We start from the raw sequence: 25169 nt of genomic DNA on the forward strand, positions 1-25169 counted from the left end.
TTAGTTGCCTCTGGTGCTGCTATAATCAGCTTTCCTCTGCAGGGAAAAAATTAAAATAAGCTATTTCTGTGGAAGGGCCTTTTCTCCAAAAGCAGAGGGAAGAAAGCAAAGCTCAGAAATGTAACCTGGGGGGCAGCACGAGTGCTTCTGACAGGGCTAAGACAAAGACACTCTGTAAACTACAAAACTTCAAGCCCTTCAGACTTACCTGTAACCAATATTTACAGTATGGGTAAGGATGTGTTTATTCTGTTATGTGCCTGACCAGATAAAGAGGAAACACAGCCTTTGTAACACTTCCCAAAAGTATTTATTATTCAGGACTGATCTGTGTCAAAGCATGACTTACTTCATACCTCAAATGGCATTTCACCACAGTGCAGCTGCACAAGCCTCTGCGTTCCCTGAACACATCCCTGATGTGCCAAGGCAGACTTTAGCTCACCACTTAATTCACATACATCAGCTCCTGCATTTGTTTGAGTTTGAGGAGTTCAAGAAACGTTCCCTTTTCTCTGCCCCAATCATTTGAAAAGTTTCTTTCTTTTCTTCCTCCACTGTATATTATCCACATCTTCAGTATCACCAGGAGGATCCGGCATTACAAAGCCATCAGTCATTTTATAGTAGACTATTGTGGAGTCTGTCTCAACTATGGCCAAGGTAACTGACAGCAGGGTGTCAGGATCCTCTGGAGGCAGAGAGGCTTTCTTCAGTATTTCCCTTAACCTAGGAGAGGAAAAAAAACATTTAGAAAGGAATCCACAACCATCTGTGATGGCACAAAGGTAGAATAGCACAATTTTTATCCAGCCTGTTTTGACTCTGAAAAATTGTCTTCACTAAACTAAGCATAATATCTCTTCTAATAAAAATCCAAAGTTGTGTAATCAAGCAACAAAAGAAAATAACAGAGTCAGTTACACACACCTCTGCTGGAAATGGCTCAACACGTTTCTAAGCTTTGTTTAGGCTGAGGGAGGTACAATCACATGCACATCCCTCAGCCATCCCTCATCCACCACAATCCCAGCACAGCAATCTCTACTGGCCCTGTTTTCAGCAGATTTATGTAAGAAATCTAATTAAGTAACACCTGGTGTTCAGTTGGAGAACTGAATAATTAAGATGTGTTCCATTTGCAGAGGTAAGTCTGCCAGTCCCTGTGCCACAGGTCTCTGCCAGCCTGTGGAAGGCCCAGGAGCCCAAGCCAGGTTTCTCTACCTCCCTGTCTAGACTAGAAGCCACAAGACTAATGCTCTTCTTCAGAACAGTCAGCCCAAATAATGTCTTCCTTAAAAGCTCAAGACAAAGTTATGCAATTTTTCCTGTTTAGATTATTTTAAGAGTAACATGCCAGTTACTTTACGGTTCAGAGCTCAGGACAGCACTGATCCCTGGAGTCCCTGCATTCCTGGTCTGACTGGGGAGCAAGCTCTGAAGGAGTGTGGTGAGCACAGACAGACCCTGCCCCCAATGTCAGGTGCAAGAGGGCTCCTCTGAGATTGCTGGGACAGGTTACATTCCAGGGGGAGTTCAGCTGTGCACCAGGATAAACCAGTCCTGGCTTTGTGCACCCTGGAGAGCTCACCCAGCAGAGCACAGGCAGCTCTGGGGCCAGGGCTGTCTAAAGGCAGCAGCTTTCAGACTTCAATCATCATCTTCCCTCAGAACCCCTTTGATCCTCTAATAAAAGCCAAATGGAACGTGGCAGAGAATGAGCAGCAGCCTGGAAAGGCTCCCTGTTAAGCCCATGACCTTCTTAAGGACCCATCTGTGTTCTGAGCTGTGCATAATCCAGCCTGGTAAATTCAGGAGGGCCTCTCCTCCTGCTGCACCACTGGCCCAGACACAGCAAGGCAACACAACACATTTACTCCATGCCACAGAGATACCAGGGCTGGGAAAAGCACTATCCTAGCCCTCTCACATCAGCACATTTTCTAACAACACAACAAATAAGGTGACAGAGACTGTGCTGGCCACTGGTAGAGGAGAGAGACTGCAAGAGACTCCTTCAGGTAATGGGGCATTACTCCTGTGCTCACTGCCACCCCAGCAGCTCTGTCTGCAGGCTTATTTGGCAGGTAACTTATTTATTCTGTGCTCTGAACCTCTGGCTCCTGTCACTCCCAGCCCCTGTGCAGAGGCACCCCCAGCACCACAATGTCCTGCCAAAGCCCTGGCAGGGGACAAGAGCCTGGGAAAAGATTACAGATCTCTTTCCTGATACATGCAGAGAGCATAGTCACATGCAGAATCATGGAATGATTTGGGTTGGAGGGGACCTTAAAGCTCAGCCAGTTCCATCCCTGGGCAAGGACATTTCCATTATCTCAGTTTGCACCAAGCCCTGTCCAGTCTGGCCTTGGACACCTGCAGGATCCAGGGGCAGCCACAGCTTCTCTGGGCAGCTGTGCCAGGGCCTCTGCACCCTCAGCAGCCAAGGGTCTGGGAAAGCTCTAAGCAGACAGACTGCTGGCAGAGACCCTGTGAGGGAAGAACTATCCATGAAGCAGTGGACATTGATCTCTCTTGCTCCTGTGGAGGCAATATAGAATTAATGACAACATGCCAAATTAAAGGGCATAGCCCAGGAGAGATATTTTGGGAGCCAAAGAAACCAAACTTGTGTTGAGTGTGGACAACGCTGTATCTGAGCAGACTTGGGCAGAGGCCTGGATTGGATTCACCTGTCAGCCAGGGCAGAAGTTTCTTCCTATTTTCTGGAATACCTGTCACTGGTTTTCCTGATAGTCTATTAAGAGAAGGGATGGAACAGTGAGGCTGTACATCTATATTTCTGATACTCATGATTTCTCCTTATACTGCCAAGCACAAACACCTGAGACTTTATTTCCCCCTGTTTAACACCTAGGACTTTGAAGATGCCCCACGATCCCAAAAGCAGCCAGGTCCTGACAACAGATTAATGCCATTTCTTGATCCTTTTCAGGAGACAAGAGTTCCAGGATTTATGTAAGGGGCACAAAGACACACCATTGCATCAGGGTGATCTGCTGGCTCTGCTGTCCACAGATGAGGAATGACAAGTGCAAATGCCCCCTTTTCCCCTTCCCCCTCCCTCCACAGGCAGCCCCAAGACAAGGGCTCTCATTCATGCATACCACAGTGTCCACAGTGCACTGCAGCACATCTGCACAGTGCTGAGAGGCTATCTTTTAGAGGGATAAGCTCTGGAATTCAGGAAGTCTGTGTCAGACATCATGCCTTGCCCTCCTCCCCTGAAGGCATCCCCAGCAGCCTCTGTGTCCAGCCTGCTCACAATGTTCTCTGCACCAGCAGACACTGCAAAGGAGCCATGGCACCTCTGATTTTACTGTGCTTGCTGCCTGCCACGAGCAGGAAGGTGAAACACTGCAGGACAGGTATGGCTTTTGTAATCCTTTTCATGCATCAAATACTGTCTATGGAAAAATAGGAAAGCATCAAGCCTTGTTGGCCTTCTAAAATCCAAAGAATGCATGTTGGACATTCTAAATGAGGCAGGAACCCTTTATTTCAAGGCTGCCCATCTCCCAGACAGCTGCAGTCAACGATGGAAATAAAGTCCTAGGCAGGAAGCCCATGTGGTAACACCCCCAGCAGAGCCATACCCTAATTTAAATTCCCCAGTTAATGGCTACCAATAAGCTCCTCAGTGACCTCAGTACAATCTGCTACACCATACAGCTGATGACAGCCATAAAAGATGAATTTGCTTAAATAAAAGTGGATTTAACATTTCTGAAGGTGTCAAGCATCAGTGAACAGAGGAATTCAGTGCATCCAGCAGTCTGGCAGATGCCAACAGCCTTGACCACCTACATTTCCCAGCACCCTGAGCAGCCTTTCCCCGAGTCACAGCTGTGCCAGGACACCTCTGGAATTACTGATAACTGATGGAACACTGACACCAAAGGCCCATGACCACTCTGGGCTTGGCTCCCCAGCTGTGCTCCAGCAATGTGAGCCCCACAGAAGCTGTGGGGTCAAGCCTTTGGTATGGCCTGGCTCCCTCTGGGTCCTCCTTTTCCACAGGAATTCCAGCATGCCCACTCCACTGTCTGCACTGCCAGTTTTCAGCAGAATGGAGGCTTGGCAAGAGAAAAGGTGCAGCTGAGAAACAGGTCCTGCTGTTCCGCAGGGTCTCAGTAAAAGCTCAGCTGCATGGTCACTCAAATCCAGATCTGCTCCCACCAGGCCAGATCAAGCAGGACAAAGCTCTCATTTTCCACCCAGGAAGCAAACTCACATTCACCTCACGCTCCAGGAGATGCAAAGGACTTCACCTCAAACACTCTGTTCTCCAAAGAGCTGGCATTTCTAAAACACTTTGCATTAGAAAAAGGGCTTAGAAAATGCTTCCCAGCTATCTCCAGACTAGAGTCAGTAGGGATTGTCTTTTTCTACCAAAAAATTAGTCATAGGAGCAGGTTTAACTTACTTAACATTCTGCAAAGAGCACTGCAAGCTAAGGGAACAGCACTGGCAATGTCATCCTGCCTCTGTCATTACTGCTGCATTCAAACTTAATGATAGCAGTGAGCTGACCCCATCTTCTATTACTGTGGCAATTAATAGCTTCAAAATAAAACAAATCCCAAAACAAAACAAGAAAATCCATACAAATCTATCCAGAGAGCAGAGGGGAATGTTGCATCCTTCCCCTACCTTAATTTTGCACCATGTAGGCCCTCAACATCCATCAGAAATCTGTGCTGTGTTTCCCAATAGCTCCTAACAAAATAACACTGTCCTTTTCTCTGGGAGAGGGAGCCAGGTGTAGGCTGCTGACCCTGAGCTTTCAACTGACTCTGCAAAAACCAACCAAGGGCAGAACCATAAAGAACTCGAGCAGCAAGGTCTGTGATGAACAAAGGGGCATTTCAGAGACACATCCCATGCTTGCATCCCTCTGCAAGCTCAGGGCACGTTTATGGAGGTTGCATAGAGCTCCACTGAGCTGAAATGGAACTACTGCCTTCCATGCCATAAAAGCCAAAGGCTTTCAATCTGCCCTTTATACTTGGATGAGTAATTCCTGGCAGGCTCGGCCAGCCTGACCAGCTCCCTCCCTGCTGGCCAGGCAGGGCTGCAGAGTGCACACAAGTTGGTCTCTGTGCCCCTGCAGAGATCATTACTCCAGGCACTGGAGCGTGCCACTGTCCCAGCACCAGGGCACAGGAACCTCCCAGAGAGCACAATTCCTTGGCTTTAGCCAGCACTGCAAACTTCAGCACAGCTCAGCACCAGCAATGCTGCTCCAGACCCTGCTGCAGGGCAGGCAGCATGAACCCAGTGCCCTGAAATATGTGGGAAGGAGCACAAGGGGCTGGGAGGAGGTGTAAATGCACAGCACTGCTCCTGGGGATTTGTTCCCAAAACACACAAACAGAAGAAACCATGGAGTGTTTTATTTACATTTATTTTTTTCGTTCCATTACTCAGTTTTTTGTAATGGAAAGAAAAAAATAAATGTAAATAAAACACTACATGCCACACTGGTCAGGAGAAGGAATTGAAGCCCTGAGGAATATTAAAGAACTTTTTCCATGGAAGTTCAAGAAGAAAACAAGAGAAACCACACAACAGGGAAGTATCAAAGTTCAGCAAAGTTCTACAGGATACACTAAATACTGGATGTTAACCAAAGTACTGCATAACCCACTCTGCTGTGGGAGCTGCAAACTAATTTAAAATATTAAATCTAAAAAAAATAAATAAAATACTAATAAAGAGCTTACACTTAGGAGCCACTAATTATATTTTCAATGTGTAATTTACTGCATGAGTCAATTATGCTTTTAGCAAGGGAGTTACTGACAAAACTGTGAAGAGGATGCAAGATGCACATCACACTTCCAGTGCTTTAAAATAACAGGATTTTTCAGTTTACAGCAAGATTTATTTCACAGTCTACAGACTTTGAAGACAGTAAATTCCAGTCCTCAGATTTCCTTCTCAGGATGCTTATCAGCCTTAAAACAAAACATTTATGAATTGCTTTCTTCTAAAGTAAGTCAGCATTTTAACAGAATAAGCCTTTCCCAAACTTCACAGGTCTCCATGACCTCAGGCAACTTCATCCTTCATTTACAGCACTTGTACACAAAATACAAACAGAGCAGTGACGTGTCATCTAATCTGACAGTTTATCTGCAACATTCTGCTTGGACAGAGTTATTTGTCTAGGACAGGCAGTGCCCAATTCCATTAGATCTGGGACCTACCTCCCTGAAGGCTCAAGGCTTTCCAGGCCATCTGAAAATCCAGCTCACAGCCAGCACTGTGAGCTCTCCTAACTTGCTGAGCTGGGTTTAGGCAAGTTATTTCTGGACTCCCAGGATTCACTGCTTCCTCCACAGTGGGGAGCCACACTTCTGGAATGGACAACGAGGTACTTGGCATGCTCTGAGGTGCTGTAGTGAGCAGCAGACACACCCCAGCCTATGCACCTGCAAACTCCTCCCACAAGCAGGAATCCTCCTGGATTCAGAGGCTCTCCAAGCCTCAGCCAGCTCTGTGTGGGTCACAGCAGGCCAAGACTGACAGAAATTGCATCATATTCCCCGGGGCTTTGCTCACAGGAGATTCAGCAATCTTCATCTCAAGAGCACACAGAGCACAAAGCCACTTCTCAAGACTGGGCTCCATAGCCCATAATTCTGTAAGTCAGTGGGTTCCACAGCCCATAATTCTGTAATTTAGTGGGTTAGGGTGCTGCTATCCTGCCACAGCTGGATGAGCAGCTTCCACCCAGCTCTGCAGAAGTGAACAGTGAGCTTAGGAAGCAGAACAGCTTTTGCCTTCAGCACTTATCTGTCATGCTCAACCTGGACATGATGAAATTTTGTAATAGGCAAAAAATATTGAGTATAAAACATTTAATTTTTGTAGGGCACTCATATTTGTCATTTGCCCAGGTGTCCTGCTGGTAATTTCCACAGCAATTTTCCTGTGGCCTTTTAAGGACACACTTCTCAGTGGCAGCCAAGTTGGGAACTCCATGAGACACCTGGAGCTTGGCTGACATGGATTTCAAACAGAGAACCACCACTGTATATCTCTGGAAGACCAAGCCCACAAGAGTGACTGACTAATATTGGCAAAATGTGAGATCTTTTTTAGCACATACATAGTGCTAAAACCCATTATTTTCCAGTGAATCACTTTTTTCTTCTACCAATAAGAAAAGCACAGAGCAGAATGAAGATGGAAGTCTGATTTCAAGGTGTCACTTCCAAACCCTACTGGTTAAACAAGGAAGTGCTGCCCATAATTGCTGCTGTCACTGGCTTCTTTTGCAGCTACCACCATTCCAGGCCCAGAACAGACAGAACATTTTCACCTTCCCAGAGGAAGGGCTTATTTTAAGGGCTTATTTTCAACACTAAGCAAGCTGCATTCACTTGTACTCATACCTCCTCCCCTGCTTTTAGCAGGTAACACAAAACCACAAAGTGCTGCTTTGATCAAAGTGCAGATGCACATTCAACACCACAAACATGAGTGTTGTACAGAAACACAATCTCCCAGCCTGACAACATCCATGGCTACTGAACACAGACAGGACACAGCTGGCACTGCAGCCTGGGATTCAGCTCATTTCAGTGACAACACACCCTGTGTCACTGCTCTGCAGCAAAGCCTGTTACAAACTGTACTTTTAATCAATGTGATGCATTCACTCTTTGCCTCTCCACCACACATCCTTCCAGTACTGGATTCCAGACACTCTGGTGCCAGAGGCAGAGCAAACAGCATCACCACAGAACAAACAAGTGCAGAGGCTCCCCATGAAAGGCTCCAATGACACAGAGTAAGATAGGACATGCATGCAGTGGAATACCTGTCATTAAAAATCAATCAGAACATACTCCCAGCCTTTAGCCAATGCCAGGAATCCAAGGTTTTCAGCCCAGGTGGAAACACACTATACTAACCAAGCACAAGAGCTCAGCATGTAGGTGGAATTCCTCAAAGATCCCACATGCTCACTGGCTGCCTTCTATTTCCCCTAAAACCTCTGAGCTGAGAGCTGCAGCACGTCCCTTTCATTCACACACACACACATCTCCTGCTTGCAGACAGGCTGAAAAACACCCAGCATTTCACCCTGGGAGAAGCATTCCTCTCCTGGGAGATCACATCTCCAAGCCCTCAGGAGTGATTAACCAATACTTGCAAGTACAATATTTTTTTCAGCACAAAACCAGTACTAAGCCCCATCAATACCTAGTAAAGAATTTTCTTCCCCTTCACCCAACAAACAGTAAAATGATTATAAAAGTCTGTTAGCAAGACATTGATCTGTCATTTCCAAAACCCAAAATAAAAAGCAAGAACATCCCTCCTAGAGTGCACACACACATCCAATAAGTGCAATTAATTGCCCACCTACCACTGTGTCAGGCTGCTGCCCACAGAGCAAGAGGAAGCAGCAAAAAACAGTAAGATTTTTAGAGCCAGCCATGAGCCAGCTCCTAGCAGGAGTGGGAACATAAGAAATTGAAAAATGTACAACCTTGTGATGCCTTTGAAATAGTTCAGGTCTTCAGAGTCACCATGGCAGACACCAGTCAGAGAAGGCAGCCTTTGTCAGAGAGCAAATCATACCCTGTGTCTGAGGCTGCCCTAAGGGCCAGTTAAGAGAGACTGTAAAACTACTGAAGTGGAAGTTTTCTAGGCTGAAAATATCTGTAATGTAACAAATTCATGGCTGTGCTGTCTTCTGCTTGAAGAATTCTCTTGCATGTGTGAGGAAATCAAGCCAAAAATCACAGGCACGTGAGACTCTGGATGTAAAGTGAGAGGAGTTTCCTGTTCAAAGTAGCCAAATTATAGTTTGAAAACTAAAGCAAAGCAAACCATACAAGGCTTATCCACAAATCTGACAGTAAAAAGCTGATTCTTAGGCAGCTCCAAGAGGATTGCTTTCCTCTTAGGTCCTTTTAAGTCCAGCAATTCAGAAAGCATCACACATTTCCAAGAGTACAAAATCAGCACAGGAATGTTCAAAACATAAGCTGTGAAGGCCTTGTGTTCTAGCCTTGTCTCTCAAACACATACTTTGGTGTCCACGTTATCTCCTAGCACATATGCAACTCCAGACAACAGGAAGTGTTTATCAGTGGGCATCAGTTTCTGCTTGACCTCCAAGAACCACCTCCAGACAGGGAGAGGCAGAGACTGATGCAAAGCTGAGGTTTCCTTGATGTTCCAATCTGCCTGTGTGTCTGCAGAACCCAAATAACTCTGCTTTCAGGCTGAGAGGCTGCTTTCCTCTGATACTGCTCCATTTCCTCCTCCTTCCCCTCCTGACCAAGCCACCCCCAGGCTGTCAAATGTCCCTGAGCCCCGTTTTCTGTCAGTGGTGACCCCAGCAGTGAGCACAGCCTCACCTGTCGTGGCTGATGAGGATGTGGGCAGGCACTGGCACCATCACCTGGAGCCCCTCCTGCTCCTTGGCTCGGCCATGCAAACACACCAGCTGCAGCTCTGCCACGCCCACCGGCTGCACCTCGTGCCAATTCCTCCCTAGAAAGGTTTGTGGGGATGAGAGAACACAAAGCACAAGTTTTTATCAGTCAAATAACAAATGCAGTGTCTAAGTTAACATCTGAGGTTTTCTTTTCCCTCCCCCTTTTCCCCCTTTTCTTCACAGGAAAATTCCATTCCTCTGCCAAACCCCCCTCCTGAGAAGCAATCCTGCTAAAGAAATCCAAGGAGCAGGAGCAGCCTGCTGGCTCCAGAGCTGCACTGAGGGGTGGTGATGCGATCTGTCTGACAAAGCTGCTCTGCAGAAGGGACAAAGCAGATAAAACCACAGAGATTTAGCCACCTGGCTCAGGACACTGATCTGTGAAGCAGCAGGTGTTAGAAGCATGGTCAGTGATCATACACAGTTCTAACCTCTGCTTGAAGGGATAAGGATGAAGTTTTTACTGCAGAACTACAGAAATCTTCTTCTGAAGTCTATTAAGGCATTTTCTTCAGAGGTGTAACAGCAACAGACACAGCAATTCCTGCACTGTACAATCCCTCCCTTCCCTGACCTTGAGAAGCACCAGGCTCCAAGCAAAACTGAAATATTTTTCTTAGGCTGGCTGGCTGCCTACTCACAGTCCATTTTCAATAAAGCCAACTTGGAAGAAGCCAGGCAGAAGTTTATATATCACATAACTCTGCTCCACTCTGAGCAGACAGCAGCAGACTACACTACAGGATTTCACAGGTCCACTTTGGCCAGAAAAGCCCTCCAAGATCAGGGAGTCCCAGCAGTGGCCTGACACTGCCAGGTCCTCAGCCATGGCCCTAAGCACAAACCCTACAATTTAATGAATAAATTACTATGTTGTTACATAATATTACTACAATGGTTATAAATTACTGCTAGCACACTTGCAAATGATCCTCTTTGCTAGAGGAACCACTGCCCTTTGCAGAAAACATTCCACCACAAAACAGGCCAGCACACAACATTCAGCCCCGTGCTGAATGGTGACTTTTGTGAAACACTGTGATGGAGTAATTTCACTTTAATCTGCAGGTGAGGACTTTTACAAGCTCAACCACGGAACCTGTCACTTCACCTTCCTACATTCCTTTTCCTCCCCCTACTCCTCTTTTGCTTTTATTTCCCTGCTGACTGCCTTTTCCCTGAACACCTGCACCTGGAAGTGCTGGATGAAACAAGAACTCATCTTTGCACAGGCTCCAGGCAGGCACAGGATAGAAACTTCCAGCACAAAAACTCTCAAAATGGGCAGCAAGGCCTTTGGAAGGAAAGGTCCTGTCCCAGGGCAAACAATGAATTTAACAGCTCCTCAGGGCAAAGGCATGGTTGGGATGCAGCCACTTCCCCCATTTACCTTCCAGGAGGTCCAGGTACACCAAAAAGGCAGCGTACACTTGTGTGCTGTCAGACACATCCAGGGACATCATTTCTGTGAACTGAGACCAGAGAGGAACATTAATGAAGGAAAGCACAGGTTAACTAAGAATGCACAGACCAGCAGAGCCACTGGAGCTTCAAACCCGTTTGACGGCAATCAAAAAGCAGGATTTGTTTCCCGACAGTATCTCAAAGGCTCCTTTTTCCACATTCCCCATATTTTAGCGCTTAAAAAAGCAAGCAAAATAAACAAACAGAAGAGGAGTCTCAACTATTTCTGGAACAGCTCTAGCTTTGTGGAATTTTACCTACATTGGGGTAAATAATTGTACCTATTTTTGCTGCAACGCAACGTAACACGATGGCCAAATTAAACAGCTCCAGGTTTTCAGTGTGGTAAAAATTAAGACGGAGTCGATGTTTAAGGCATTTACGTTTCCCAGATGGGATCCCATGATTTAAAACCTCCTCCCCTGCTGGCAGTGGCATTCCCCAACTCCCCCTCGAGCCGGAGCCCCCCTCGATAAACCCAATATCATCGATTAGATGGGAATTTCCCGGCAGAACCCTCCTGGGGGGATCCCACGTGCACCTCGAGGGGAGAATCCTGCAGGGTCCGGCCGGGAGAGCGGGACCCCGAGAGGGAGCGGGACCCCCGCTCCGGCCTACCGTGGGGTGAGCCGTGATCCAATTGCCGCCAGCCGCCCCCGACCAGCTGCCCTGTGCCTTCTCCTCCCTCCCGGCCGCAGAGCAGCCCTGGCCCGGATCGGTGCCCCCCGCAGCCGGGCAAAGGCCCCTCTGACACGGCCCGGCCGCCGGCTCCATGCTGCCCTCCGTGTGTGCAACGCGGCTTCACTCCGGGCGGCGCACGCAGCACAGCGCTCCCGGAAACTGCCGCACCGCCACCACCGTTCCGCCGCCGCTCCGCTCCTACCTACATACATATAAACATATATAAACATATATATAAATATATAAAAATATATATATATATATATATAAACATGTGCTCCTTTCATGGCCCCTTCTCCTAAAGGCTCCAAAGCGTTATCAATCTGCAGTGTCCAGAGCTTTGCCAGACTACATAAGGGACATGCCTTCAAGGTATTGCCATTAAAAGCACCTTGGATTGCTTCATTAGAAATATCTCTGACGTTGCCTAATGCCAAGTGTCCCAGGTCTGGCTTATCAGCTCTATCTGTCTTGGTGACTCTTCTGATGAATTTCAAACAGTGGCTATTCTATAACACAGGATCAGTGAAAACTGGTCTCTACGTATGTAACATAAATTGTGTGTGGTTTGTAGGCACAGGAAGTTATATTTGGGCCAATCTAATTCAAGGAATTTTGTGGTAAACTGAGCAGCCATTCTGGCTGTTTATAAAGTATTGTGTTAGCCAGCAGTTCAGTTCCCTGGGCACAGAATAGATAGCTAGATGGATAAAAAAATCCAGTGTCCAAGACTTTCATGGAAGAGTTGGCAACTCAGTGCTGGGAAAATAATTGGATGGATTTGAGTTCTTAGAAGTGAAGAAGCAAGTGAAAGGAGATCGATCCACATCAATCTATAGATGAGTCAATTACATCACCAGGATGGAACCTCTGTTTTCCTCAATGTGGGAAACAATTTAGAAGAAATCTGCCTCAGAGAGAATTTATTACCTGCCAAACCGAGGGATTATGCCTCTGCCAGAGACAGCTGTCATAGCTGGAATCTCCTTGTTTGGTGTTACATATTTAGAGGAGGCTGAAACAAATGGATTAAATTGATTTCCGTGGGACTTACATCTGCAAAAAGCCGTTTCTTCCTCAAAGCTAAAATATTTCATCACAGAGTGGCTCATTGTCTTGCCACAGCAGGATGGAGTCTGGGCTTAAAAAACCCCACAGAATATAGTTTTGGCCACCAAGAAAGAAGTCAGAATGAGTACAGATTTCTTTGTGCGTGGACATGGAGTCATACACATTTACAGGTGTTGGAATGACATGAATTGCCAATTAACAGTTTACCTGAGCTCTCCAAACTTTCCCCAGCTGTGTGTGACCGGGAGTGCGAGATGAAGCTGAGTGACTCCTTTCCCTTCTGCACGGAAGAACAACATCTCATGTTTCAGGCTTCTGCTGCTCTCACTCTTTGTGCTCCACGGCAGCCAGCCAGCCCAGGGATTTGTGTGAGCAAGGGAACATCACTTTGGAGAGAGAATCACTGGCTTTGGGATGCTGCTGGAGTCTTTTCATTTGCCCCCAGCAAATCGTTATGGCTCTGATGCTGCTCCCAAAATAGAGGAGTGTGAAAAGAGCTGAAGGTAGTTTAGATTTCACTGAGGACATCAAGAGCTGCACAGGGGAAAGGCACAATCAGAACTCTGGCAAAGGCAGGCAGAGGAGGGGCTTATTTCTGCTGAAACATCCTAAAATCGGGACTGTGACCCAGCTTGAATGTCCATGGATGGAAAATGCCAGCTTCCAGCCCTCCCCCTCCCCATCAAGAACAATTTGGCAGAGTTTGTCCCCACCCTCCAAATGCTCCCGGGGACAGCAGGGGAATTCCGTGCGTGTGGATTGGGCTGGCTCCTGTGGAACTCTAATCACCTCCCACCCGCTGCAAGGCTGCTCCTTCTATTTGGATAATGAATCCAAGCATAAAAGCAACATGTGGCAAACTAACCATCACAGAAAAGCCTCATTAATGTATCATTCTAGAAGGACAATTATAAAGGCATCTGAAGGGCAAACAGGAGCGACACATTTGTGCTAATTGTTCAGGAAGATGAGGACAAACTGAGAGAGTTTCTCAAATTTTAGTGCAGATGATTCTATAACCCCTGAAGACTCTTTATTGAAGTTTCCTAGAATGATCCTTTTTGGGAAGTCATCTGCTCAGGAAACTGAGACAATATAATTTGGTGTGCATGATAAATTAGGTTCTATAAGCAAAGAGGAGCAAACATTAACTCTGTATATATAATGTGTATGTGTGTATATTTTTATATTTACTACCTGGATGCAAGCAATTCACAGTGAGACTATGGATAATTAAACAATTGTTTGCCTGCTAAAGGTTTCCTTCTTTTTAAGTGTTGCAAGCACACAGCCAACAGGAACACATGCTCAAAGTGGGTCTGTCCACCTTGGAGAAACTTCCACAGTAAAACCCAAATATGCTGTGATGGGGCCCTTAGAGATAATTAGAGATTTCATCTTGAAAAGGGTCTAGCACGCCCAAATCCTATTAACTTCTAAGAGAATTATGATTACTATGCCCCTTTTAAGATCATGACCCAATAATTTTAATTGCTGGAATGTGTTTTATGTATTTTTATGCTAAATTGCCATCAGTCTATTCACGGGAACATTTTCATGGTGGGTAAGTCAATGAAGTAGAGGGAAAATCTTCCCGGTATTTCCTGTCTTCAAAGAAGAGGTGCTGAGAAAGCTGTGGTTGTTCAGCCAGGAGAGGAAAAGGGTCCAGGCAGACCTTTGAGCCCCTTCCAGTCCATGAGAGGGGATTACAAAAAGAGGGAGAGTAGCTTTTTAAACGGGCAGATAGTGATAGGACGTAAGGGGAACATCCTTAAACTGACAGAGAGTACATTTAGATTGGATATTAGGAAGAATTTCTTTCCTGTGAGGGTGGAGAGGCCCTGGCACAGGGTGCCCAGAGAAGCTGTGGCCGCCCTGTCTCTGAAGTGTCCAAGGCCAGCTTGGATGGGGCTTGGAGCAGCCTGATATGAAAGCTCAGAGCTACTTTAATTCCCTACCTGCGTGGAAAGGATGAGGGCGAGATCTTCACGTAAGCCTCGAACAAAGGGACGTCTCAGCGTCAGCAGCAACACTCCGAAAGCCCCTTTAAAGCCCAAAACTCGTGTGGAGAAAGGCGGGCTTTGCAGCTTTTACGGCGGGGGCTGCGCTGACCGCAGCCTCCCGGGTGGGCACCGGCTCTCACCTGGGGTCGCGGCGGCAGCGCGGGGTCCGGGCGGTGCCGGGGGGCGGTAAGCGGGGCTGGCAGGGCGGGCGGCGGCGCCGCTCGGCTCCTCCTTCCCCTTCTCCCTCCTCCGTGCCGAGACTGCCCCTCCTCCTCCCGCGTTCCCTGCTCCGGAGCCCGCTGTGCTCTGCCTGCCGGCGGCTCCGCGGCTGCCCCTCGGCCGCCCATCATGGCTGCGAGCGCGCCGCTGCTGCTGCTGCTGCTGCCGCCGCTGCTGCGCGGCTGCGGAGCCGCCCCCGAGCCGCCCGAGCCGCCCGAGCCGCCGGGGCCCGAGCAGCCCGCGCTGCCCGAGTCGCCGCTGCTGCAGCCCACGGTGCTCCTCGCCATCCTCGCCCGCAACGCCGCGCACACGCTGCCGCACGTCCTGGGCTGCATCGAGAGGCTCAGCTACCCCAAGAGCCGCATCGCGCTCTGGTAAGGGCCGGGGACGGCCGGGGAGGCGAGAGGTGGCTCCGCGGGGTTTGCGGACTCTGCGGGACCGGGCAGCGCGGAGGGGCGGCGGCTGCGCCCAGCCCTGGAGCCGGAGCTATGCTGTGGCGGCCGGGGAGAGCTGAGGGCTCGGCCCCCGTTCCGCGGTCCCCCCGCGTGTCGGCAGCGCGGTGTCTCCGCCGGGAGCCGCAGGGAGATGAGTTATCCCAGCAGAGCTGGCCTGGAGCCTGGGAACATTCAGCGCCGGAGCATGTGTCCAAATCCACAGGCACGGAGAGCGTGGGGCCGGCTCCCGGCTGGTAAATCCCGGGCTTTGTGGGAGCTGCTCGGGATGTTCCAGGGCTGGGGAGCGGCGGGCTGGGTAGGTGCTGGTGGGCATTGAAAGGAGCATTGTTGCCAGGCTGGAGGCTGGAAGATGGATTAAAAGATGTATTCACAAATCGCAGCATGGGGGCAGCTGCGGCGGTCAAACAGGGGTCGGGATGGAGGAATTGGAGCAGTTTGGGAACTGGTCAATCTGCCTTTGCGAGGAGACAAAGGAAAAAAATAATGTTTCATCCTGACATAAGTGTTGGGAGGAACAGGATCGCTTGGAAGAACCCCAAACAGAGTTTATTTTTTCTCTGTAGAGCCTGATCAAAAGTTCGCTGAATTCTGTGGTGAACTTAAAAAGTCAAAGTTTCGTTTTACTTTGAAGGGGCGTGGGGAGGACCTGCCCCCCAGTCACATCACTGAAGTGTCATTAAACAGATGTTTCTGTGTATGCTTCAGTAACACGGCTGTAATTTGTCTCCAAGTACGGGACTCTGCAATACGTCAGTGCATGGATCTTCGTCTTTTTTATTTATTTTTTTTCCCCTTCTTTTCGTGTTGCAGGTGTAAAAAGCAAGTTGTGCTATCAGGCCAAATTCGGGGTGCCACACAAGTGTGGTGTGGAATCACAAGCTGGTGTGTGGCAGTGGGTAAATTCACATTCCTCTCTGTGTAGATCTGTGACTCCTCATTCATTTGTAACAGCAGGAATTTTGCCAGTTGAGACTTCCTCATAGCAGATGTGTATAAAAGCAGATATTATTAGACCCCACATGGCCTGTGATTCAGCTGAGCTTGGTGTTTATAAAAACTTGTGGGAGTTGTAGGTGCAGTCCTGATCACCAAAGCAGAGCGCATCTCAAAATGCCTCTTGCTGTACAAGTGCAAATAAGTTTTGTGGGGGGATTTTAAGTCCTGCAGATATTTGGTTAACTCTACAACTTTTTTAGTACATTACTTGTATTATCCTCACTAGACTTAAGGTCACTGCAATATTGTGTGAAAGTATTGTGGGGACTTACTTTTAACCTAGCTTAAAATACGCTAAGGTTCTTATAAGAAATCACTCCCTTTTTAAGAGGATTGCACACAGATACAAGGCATGGCTAAGCTGGAAAATCTGCTGATAAAAATGTCAAGATTTATAAAATGAGAGTGACTGAAATTGTCACAGCTACTGGAAGAGAAGTTCTGAGGATGCTCTGAGTTGCCACAGAGAGTGAGAGGTACCTGTGGGGTGGCAGTGGTTCCTTGGAGAGGTTTAGTTCTGCTCCTCAATAAGACTTGAGCTTTTCCAGAATGTTCAGGACACAAAGTACCCACTCAGAGCAAGCTCACATACGATACCTGTAAAGTCTCTTGAGAACAAGTAAAACCATTCAGACCGTTTCTGGAAGCATCTTGTGTTTCAGAGAGAGTCCTTTCAACAGATGAATGCCAAGATTTACCTGTGTCCCTGTGTTACTGGGATAGGAGGGCAGGGGAGTGATGTTTGTCATGGACTTGCATTCTTCCATTGCCACTTATATCCTACTTCAGTGTTTTCTTGAGTAAGTCAGCATTTTAAAATGCCCAACCATAGATCTTGAGAATGAAAACTGAAACCATAAATCATCTCTCAAGCTCCCATATGCTCTCTCTGTGTAGCTGGAGGGCTGAAATTGAGCAGTGGATTCCTCTGACAGATTTCTAGGAGGGAAGCTTTGTGAGTGACAGTAAAGATGGGTTAAGAGATAATGAATTTGAAGCAGACACTGAACTTCTTTTGTGTAGTCTGTATCAATTAATCCCAAGCTTTGTTACCCTGATACTGAGCAAAAGTCTTACCTTTGCTCTTAATTATGACTTAATTCTGAAAATGATTGTGGGCAGCTTCGGGAGGACTGCCGGCTCCTAATGAGCCTTGCAGGCTGTTTGGTCTGGGGCCAGCTGGCACGGAGGAGCCGTGGCCGTGCAGTTAAACCCTTCCTTCCCTCCATGGCTGTGCAGTTAAACCCTTCCTTCCCTCCTCGAGATTCCCTCCCGGGAATCAGGAAATGCATCCGAGCTGCTCCCTGGCCTGTGTTAACCCCAGCTGTCTTTGCTGGGGACAGGGTCATCCCGGGATTGTGCTGTGACTTCAGCTGGGAATTTCTGTGGGACAGCTCAGGTTTCTGTGCTGGCCCTGCTGACAGACTTGGCCATCGGTGGCCTGGGAGCCCTCGGAGCCAGCCAGGCCAGGGGGAATGGCAGCCTCCTGCTTTGGCCACAGAACATGATCTGGTCCCATGTCACCATGGAGGTGCAGTGCTGAAGGGAGCAGCTGTCCCTTCTTGTGGAGGAGGAAGGGTCACAGCTGTCCCCTCCGGGCGCCCAAATACCCCGCACTGAGGGAAATGGGCTGGGGCCCACAGCAGGAGAGGCCTAAAGAGAAAACCGGGCTGTGGGACCCAAGTGCCTAAAGAGAAAACCGGGCTGTGGGGCTCAAGTGTCACAACAGGAGAGCCTAAAGAGAAAACCTGTGGGACTCAAGTGCCACAACAGGAGAGAGCCTCCAGAGAAAACCTGGCTGTGGGATCCAAGTGCCACAGCAGGAGAGGCCTACAGAGAAAACCTGGCTGTGGGACCCAAGAGCTTAAAGAGAAAACCTGGCTGTGGGACCCAAGAGCTTAAAGAGAAAACCTGGCTGTGGGACTCAAATGCCACAATGGGAGAGAGCCTAAAGAGAAAACCTGGCTGTGAGACCCAAATGCCACAATGGGAGAGAGCCTAAAGAGAAAACCTGGCTGTGAGACCCAAGTGCCACAACAGGAGAGCCTAAAGAGAAAACCTGGCTGTAGGACCCAAGTGCCACAACAGGAGAGAACCTGAAGAGAGAACCTGGCTGTGGGATGTAAGTGCAGCTTTTTATAGCCACAAAGGTTCTTCTGATGTGCTGCTCGTGTGGCTGGGCTTCTCCCTGAGCTCCCTGAGCTCCCAGCCCAGCTGGGAAACTTGCAGGGAAAGTGTGCAGTATTGTTTGTGCTGGGTTTGGAGAACTGCAAAGGGAGGGAAAGAGATCTTTATCTTGGACAAGAATGACCCAGAAGTTACAGTGTCAGTGTGCCCCAACCCTCTTTTTTTTAGTGGGCGAGGTTGTGGAGTTTTGTTTTGAGCTTTATCAATGCTGAGTGTTTATTTGAGATTGGTCAGTTACAGGTACGGAGTGTTTGCTTGTCAGGAAGATTTGTCTTGGCTGCAATAGACAGCCTTTTTAAAGTCTGTATATTCAGCAGTTTATCACATTGCCTTTCACTTTCCTTAGTCTCAGATTAAGTGATGGTATAGCAAAGAAAGTTGCTGTAATTTCATCTTCTGCTTCATCCTAGTGGGTCATCTGCTCTCTCCTCTCTTAGTAACCTGGGGATGGAATGCCTGCATAAATGAGTTGGTGCTTGGGAGCAGTAATTAGGTCCTTTTGTGCTTGAAAATCTGCTTTGGGGATCAGAGTATACTTATATTTCGGAAGTGATAATGTGAACAATAGTGAGCCAGGTGGAAAGATGGGATAAATCCCAGCTGAGAGATGAGTGGATGTACTGTAACACAGCTCCAGCGAGGAAATAGTTTCAATTTAAAAGAACCGCTTGAAGCTAAAAATAGAAGCTGATGAGATCAGTGTAATAATTGTATTTCATAATTATGTATTATTAGACTGGAACTAGCTGATGATATCTGACCATTTTCTTATTCTTTTGTGGTTTACTTTTCAAACGTGAAAAAATTCCACATAAAGGGCAAAAAACTCCAGTGAGATGCAGGGATCATTTAAAACTTTAATGACTGTTATTACTCTCAGAGAAATGTTGGCTTTCAAGCACCCTGTTTTCTGTCCTTGTCTCCATTTGAGCAACGAGGTCACTTTAATCTTCATGGTCATTATTAGTCACTTAGGAATGCTGACATTCCAGTCTGCTGGCTCTGCCTCTCCTGCTTCTGTCCACTGGTGTTTTGCATCCATTTCAGGTGTGCTCACCTGTGCTGTGACTTCCATCTGGCAATATTAAAACATAGGTTTCAGAAATTAACTGACTTTTCACTTGAAAAAGTCAATTTCACTTGTACTTGGCTATGATGAGCCAAGTACAAGTGAAATTGACTTTTTGAGTGAATTTTAATGGGATTTAGTGAATTTCAAGTGAATTTTAGTGGGATTTAGTTTCCTGTTTGTATTTGTAGATACTTTAAATTTATTTATTATGTAGTTTTAATAACAGTCGTAGATTAAGAGGGGGCAAGAGTGAGATGGGCTTTGCACAGCTTTGGAATTGCAGTTAAGGTGATGTTCCTGTTGTGCAAGATGTTGCAGACAGCCTTGCTGGCAGAGAACTTGCATTTAGATGACTGCATCAAAAAGAAAGAATAGGAGTAAATACTTCCAATTTCTAGCTGGGGAAATAGGGGTAGAAGGGTAAAGTAACCTACAATGACCTACATGAGATTGTTGAATTCATCAAGACTGGAGATAGAAAAATCAAGAAATGTCAGTTATAAATATTTCCTTGCCAAGGTCATTTTTACACCAAGGTGCAGAAAGATTACATAAAAATGGAAAACCAGGGAAGGCTAAAGAACTGTTCCCATAATCACAATATCCATAATCACTTTTTTTTTTTTTTGTCCTTTGGGTTTCTCTCCCTCATCTCAGTCTTGGCAAACTGAAGCAAATGGCATCATGAAATTACTCAGTAGAAACATTTGAAGGGAAGCCAAAAATTGCTGCTGTGCCTTGCTGAGATCTGCATGGCAAGACACAAACCACTCTTCAGCTAAAATCTGTGCAGTTCTGCAGAGAAGCCATAAAAGAGGCGTGAGCTGTGTGATGGCAATGTGCAGGGTAGCAGGAGTTTCTTTATTATTCCCTGCTGTAGTCACAAATTGCCAGATTCAGATGCTTTTTTGATGACATTTAAAAACCATTTTGTCCCACACTTTATATTGGGGTCTAGTAGACATCAGTGTGAATGTTGGGATAAAAGAAAAAAGGCAAAAATAATTTGTTATCACCATAAAATGAATAAATAGCCCTCCAGAGGTACAGGGATAATACCATAAAACTGATGCTTTAAAATGTGTAGGAGTTCTGTGGCACCAGTGAGCATAGTACATTGTGTGTGTTTGTTTAATCATTTTTTTATGCCTGAATTCTGCATGGTCTGTATCTCTGAAAATGCAGCTATTTATTTTGGCTGCTGTCTTTTGGCACCCACCTTTTGAGACAGGGGTCTACCCTGTTATCTGTGTGTCTGTCCCTTGTGTCATGGGCTGCCTGGTGCCTTGTAGTGCAGGCTGTGGGTTTAGAGACTGGAATCCAATAAAATAATCTGTTGCCCAAAAGAAACAGCGGGCAGAGTTCAGTAGCAGAGGCTGTTGTTTATGATAAGCCTTTGGATATTTTCAAAGGTCAGGAAGATCTAACTTTCAAGCTTTTTTTTTGTCTCTTTTAATATGTACAAAGTAGGGATGAAAAGACCTCAAGGACTCATCTAGTTCATTCCTGCCCAGGGCAGGATCCCACTCCATCCGTTACTTGTCTTTCCAGCAGGGTTGGGATTCCTCATCCAGTCCAAGCTGCCCAGGTTGTGCACTGACCTGTCTTTTGAACCTCCTTCAGCTGGGGGGAAGGTGGGAGGCAGCTGTGGGGCCAAGGATCAGCTACAACCAATATTGGCTGTTGAGTGCTCCTATTCATCTGCCCCCTCCCAAAGAAAAAAATCTAAAAAAATTTAAGAATAATAATAAAAAAGTCAATTTTGCTTGTACACCAGCTATTTCAACTTCTCATTTCTGGTGAGTGTGGGAGTAGGGATCAGTTTGGTCTAATCAGAGGGAACCTGCCCATTTCCTGCTGTCATTTTCATGTTACAGGGACAGAGCCCTCTCCCTTTCCCCTTCTCCACCTGAGCTAATGCATGGATCTCCTGGGCTGGTTAGTGCTGGGATGCACCTCTGAAGGCTGGCTGCTCCCAGAGCCAGCTCTGGTGAAGGCAGAGCACTGTTTCAGTTCAGGCTTTTGATGTCTCTAGGGATGGGGACCCTGCAATCCCTGGGCAGCCTGTCACTGTCAAGGACTATCCTGGAAATTCATGTGGGCTGAGGGTGGCAGACCTTTGGGACAAAGGCTGTTGTTCCAACCACTTTTTCTCCTTTTTCTTTCCCATTTTCTGTTAAATGGATCTCATAATCTTCTCAGAAAGCTGCCTGGTCACTGCCATCAGATTGCTGAGGAAGGGACCCCAGGTGTCTGAGTGCAGCTGGAGAGGGGTCAGTCCCTGGGAGGTTTGGCAGGGCCCTTCCTCAGGAGACCAAACCAGGGATTTGTGCTGAGCCAGGGATGGAAGGGCTTTTTTGGTCTTTTACATGAATTATCACATACCTGCAATTATTTATTTGAGTCCCCTGGGACTAAAAATCTTCCTGCACTGGGTCAGGATTGTCTAAAACCAGATCTGTGATGCACATGGTGTGCAGAGCATGGCCCAGCACTGCTGCCATCTCTAGTCCCAGGCGGCTCATCTGGGCTGCAGGGTGGAGAGAGGACCGAGGTGATGTGGGGTGCTGTCTGTCAGAACTTGGAATTTCCTTCCTGTGGCATGATGTCTCAGACTTGGTATTATTGCAGTCTATTTCTGTGCATCTCATTTCCTTTATTCTGGTCAAGCATTGTGCATGTTGATGGTGCTTATGGCCAAGGGTGGATTACAGCTAAATGGGACCCACATGCACCAAAATTTCAGGGTAAAGAAAGATAGGAATCGAAAAATTTTTGGTGTTCTCTGATGAAGTGGATTTTTTGCCCTTTTCTGTAGACTGCTCAGCTCCTTCATACAGGCATGTGGCACTGCTGATAAATTCATCAATTAAGAAAAACATTATTCTTTTTTCCTTTTTTGTTTTGGTCTACAATTTGCCTCATTCAGTGCCTGAATCCAGATTTTAAGCATGAAATGATTCATTTTTGTTGTGTGTGCAGCCACATGCATTTGTCTGTATATCTGTATCTGGTGTCCTTGGGCCAGAGCACTTTTGTGACTGTAAAATGATGCCAGCTCTCTTTCTGCAAAAGTTGACGGGGAGACTAATAACAACATGTTGATTATAAACTTTTTCCATGTGACTATGGATCTGGTATATACTTTGAAATGGAGTTCAGTCATTAAAGTTTTATGGTGAACCACTTAGGCTGTGATAAAGTTTTCCAACATAACACATTGTTCCTCCTCTTGACATGATGTGGCACTGCTAAAAAACAGCTACATCTTGTTCTAGAGACTGAATTCACTGCAGAGGACTGGAATTATGCTAATGGCCTATAAAGCAGAATTTCTTGTATTTGTTTGGGAGAAGTGGTTGCTTATTTGAGGTAGCTGTTAGACATTTTGGGAAGTGAAAGCTTACTCAGAAGTGAAGGCTGCTTTCATTATGACCAACTGTTTAAGTAGTCAGTGTGTTTTTCCCCTTTGTAACATGTAACTAACCGTAGAATCAGGTAAAACTGAGCATGAAAGATGATAATGTTGTTTTGGGAATATGCCCTCACCAAAGTCTGTCCTTGCTGTTTTTCCAGGGGTCTGTTAAAACATAGATGTTGATGAGATCTTTGTGTGGCTGTAATACATGGAATAAAGAGATTTTCCAGCTATTTCATTCTGTATGGATGGACTGATAGGAATTACACACATGCTATAAAGATAAGCAGATCTTGATCTGGAGCAGGATTTTGAGGCTGTCCCCCTGGAGCTCATGAAGATCTAAATTTATGCTGAAGCATAAGATGGTGGGAGTCCATGTGGCACTACAATGCCATGGTAGGCCTCATTGAAGCTTTCTCACATTAGTTTTGTAAGACTTCAGCTCCAGAAGGGAATTTTTTTGTTGGATTTTTGTTTTGTTTCTTAAAAGATTTTTTTTCTGTAAGGAAGAAAACATTATTTATAATTATGCTTTTCCTCTCCTTTCCTCACACAGAGCACAGGCTTCCCTTGATTCTGAAAGGGTTGCTTGCTTGGTTTTGCACTTTGATCTCTCTGCACAGGGAAGGTTATGTGCGGCTGCAGCCTGGTTTGAACTTTGCCCAGTGGCAACAGTGAGGCTGTATTACCTGTGAAGGGTTAGTTTATATCCTGAAGCTGATAGCAGGTGCTTATCTCTTCAGTTAGCAGGTCAGAACCTTCAGTTAGCAGCTCAGCATCTGCTCTTAAAATGGGTGCTGTGTTGTACCTGTGGGGCTAGAATGAGAATTTGAGGTTGTTAGTTGAGTTATTTCCTCAGTACTTTCAGTCATTCTTATAAGGTGCTTGTGAAAATTCAAGGTCGGGTTGGATGGGGCTCTGAGCAACCTGGTCTGGTTGAAGATTCTCTCTTCATTGCAGGGAGGTTGGACTGGGTGACATTTAAAGGATCCTTTTCACCCAAACCATTTCAGGATTAGAGAAAAAGGCTGTTTTCCAGCATTCCCACTTTGAACTGCTAATTGTGAATTGTCAGATTAAGACTCTTGACAAATGCAAACCCTTTGTTGGGGTTTTGGGTTTTTCTTTTGGTTGGTTGGTTGATTTTTTTTTCCTCTGGTTTTTAGCTCAAACATGTAAATTATTCCCTACCAGACTTCAGCCAAGTGAACTTAAGTCCTGTAGCTGGACTGCGGTATCATTAACTAACCAAAAGCCTGCTTCAGGCAAGTCATAAGAAGATGTCAGCTAGCACATGTGATTTTGGACAGGAGAAGCTGCCAGAGGTCTGTTCTGTCCCCACAGTTTGTGTCTAGGAGGCAAAGAGGAACATGACCAGTGAAGCTTTGCAGCAAGACTCTTCTCTGTCCATCAATCATACCCAGTCTTTGTGAGGAAGCAGGAATGTTACACCCTCTTTGCATCAAAAAGAGAACCAGAAAAACGAAGTGTGTGAGTGAGATGGAGACATGTTTCCAGAGCAGGTGCTGAGCTCTGTGCTTGGCTGCACTGCTCCAGGGAGCTGTTTTGCCTTTTCCTTGGGGTGTCCCAGAGTGTGTCCTTAATGCTGGGAGCCTCCCTTGTGGTTCATTGAGGGTGTGTTCTTACTCTTGCAAATGCTTTTTCTTACAATGAAGACAACAAATACATTCCTTTAGTCTAACCAGAACTTGTAATTAGCACCATAACTCATAAAGACAAAGGCAAAAATATTTACAGTTCAGTGAAAAGCATAGCAGTTATGTGCAAAAGTCACTATACTAGACTAACAAAAATCTTAATTTAAAAAAGACATTAAAATATGTTAGCATAGGGACTGCATAATTAGGGTAAAGATTTATGTTTTCATTTTGGAAAAACAGTAAAAGGCAAGCTCTTTCTGTTTTCTGTAAACAGAAGGATTAAAAGGAGTTCTAGTGTCTTCAGGAACCACTGGCCTGCATTTTATTGCTCCTTAATTATTGGCTACAGTTGGCTAGAATTACCAGTGGGAGAAATAGCTGGAATAGCTTTCAGGTTTGGAAATCTAAATATCCAAGGATCTGTTTTACTGGTGGGTTGTACAGGCTTACAAAGT

The 25169-nt window shown here is 46.4% G+C and overlaps 2 protein-coding genes across 2 annotated transcripts in view; one reads left to right on the forward strand and one right to left on the reverse strand.

Annotated features, from left to right (window-relative positions):
* Nucleotides 1-288: 288 nt before the first annotated feature.
* On the reverse strand, nt 289-11742 carry TSEN15 (tRNA splicing endonuclease subunit 15). Its single transcript, XM_058030535.1, has 4 exons — nt 11567-11742; nt 10875-10956; nt 9405-9540; nt 289-729 (listed from the first exon to the last, which is right to left on the reverse strand). The coding sequence occupies exons 1-4, from the start codon at nt 11720-11722 to the stop codon at nt 525-527; spliced, it is 579 nt and encodes a 192-aa protein (XP_057886518.1). The 5' UTR covers nt 11723-11742; the 3' UTR covers nt 289-524.
* Nucleotides 11743-15132: 3390 nt separating this feature from the next.
* COLGALT2 (collagen beta(1-O)galactosyltransferase 2) overlaps nt 15133-25169 on the forward strand; it is a 46948-nt gene continuing 36911 nt past the window's right edge. The window contains exon 1 of the mRNA XM_058030533.1: nt 15133-15296. The gene's annotated coding sequence lies outside the window, so the exon portion shown is untranslated. The remainder of the gene's footprint in view (nt 15297-25169) is intronic.

The sequence above is a fragment of the Melospiza georgiana genome, chromosome 9 (assembly GCF_028018845.1).
Source record: "Melospiza georgiana isolate bMelGeo1 chromosome 9, bMelGeo1.pri, whole genome shotgun sequence".
Lineage (NCBI taxonomy): Eukaryota > Metazoa > Chordata > Aves > Passeriformes > Passerellidae > Melospiza > Melospiza georgiana.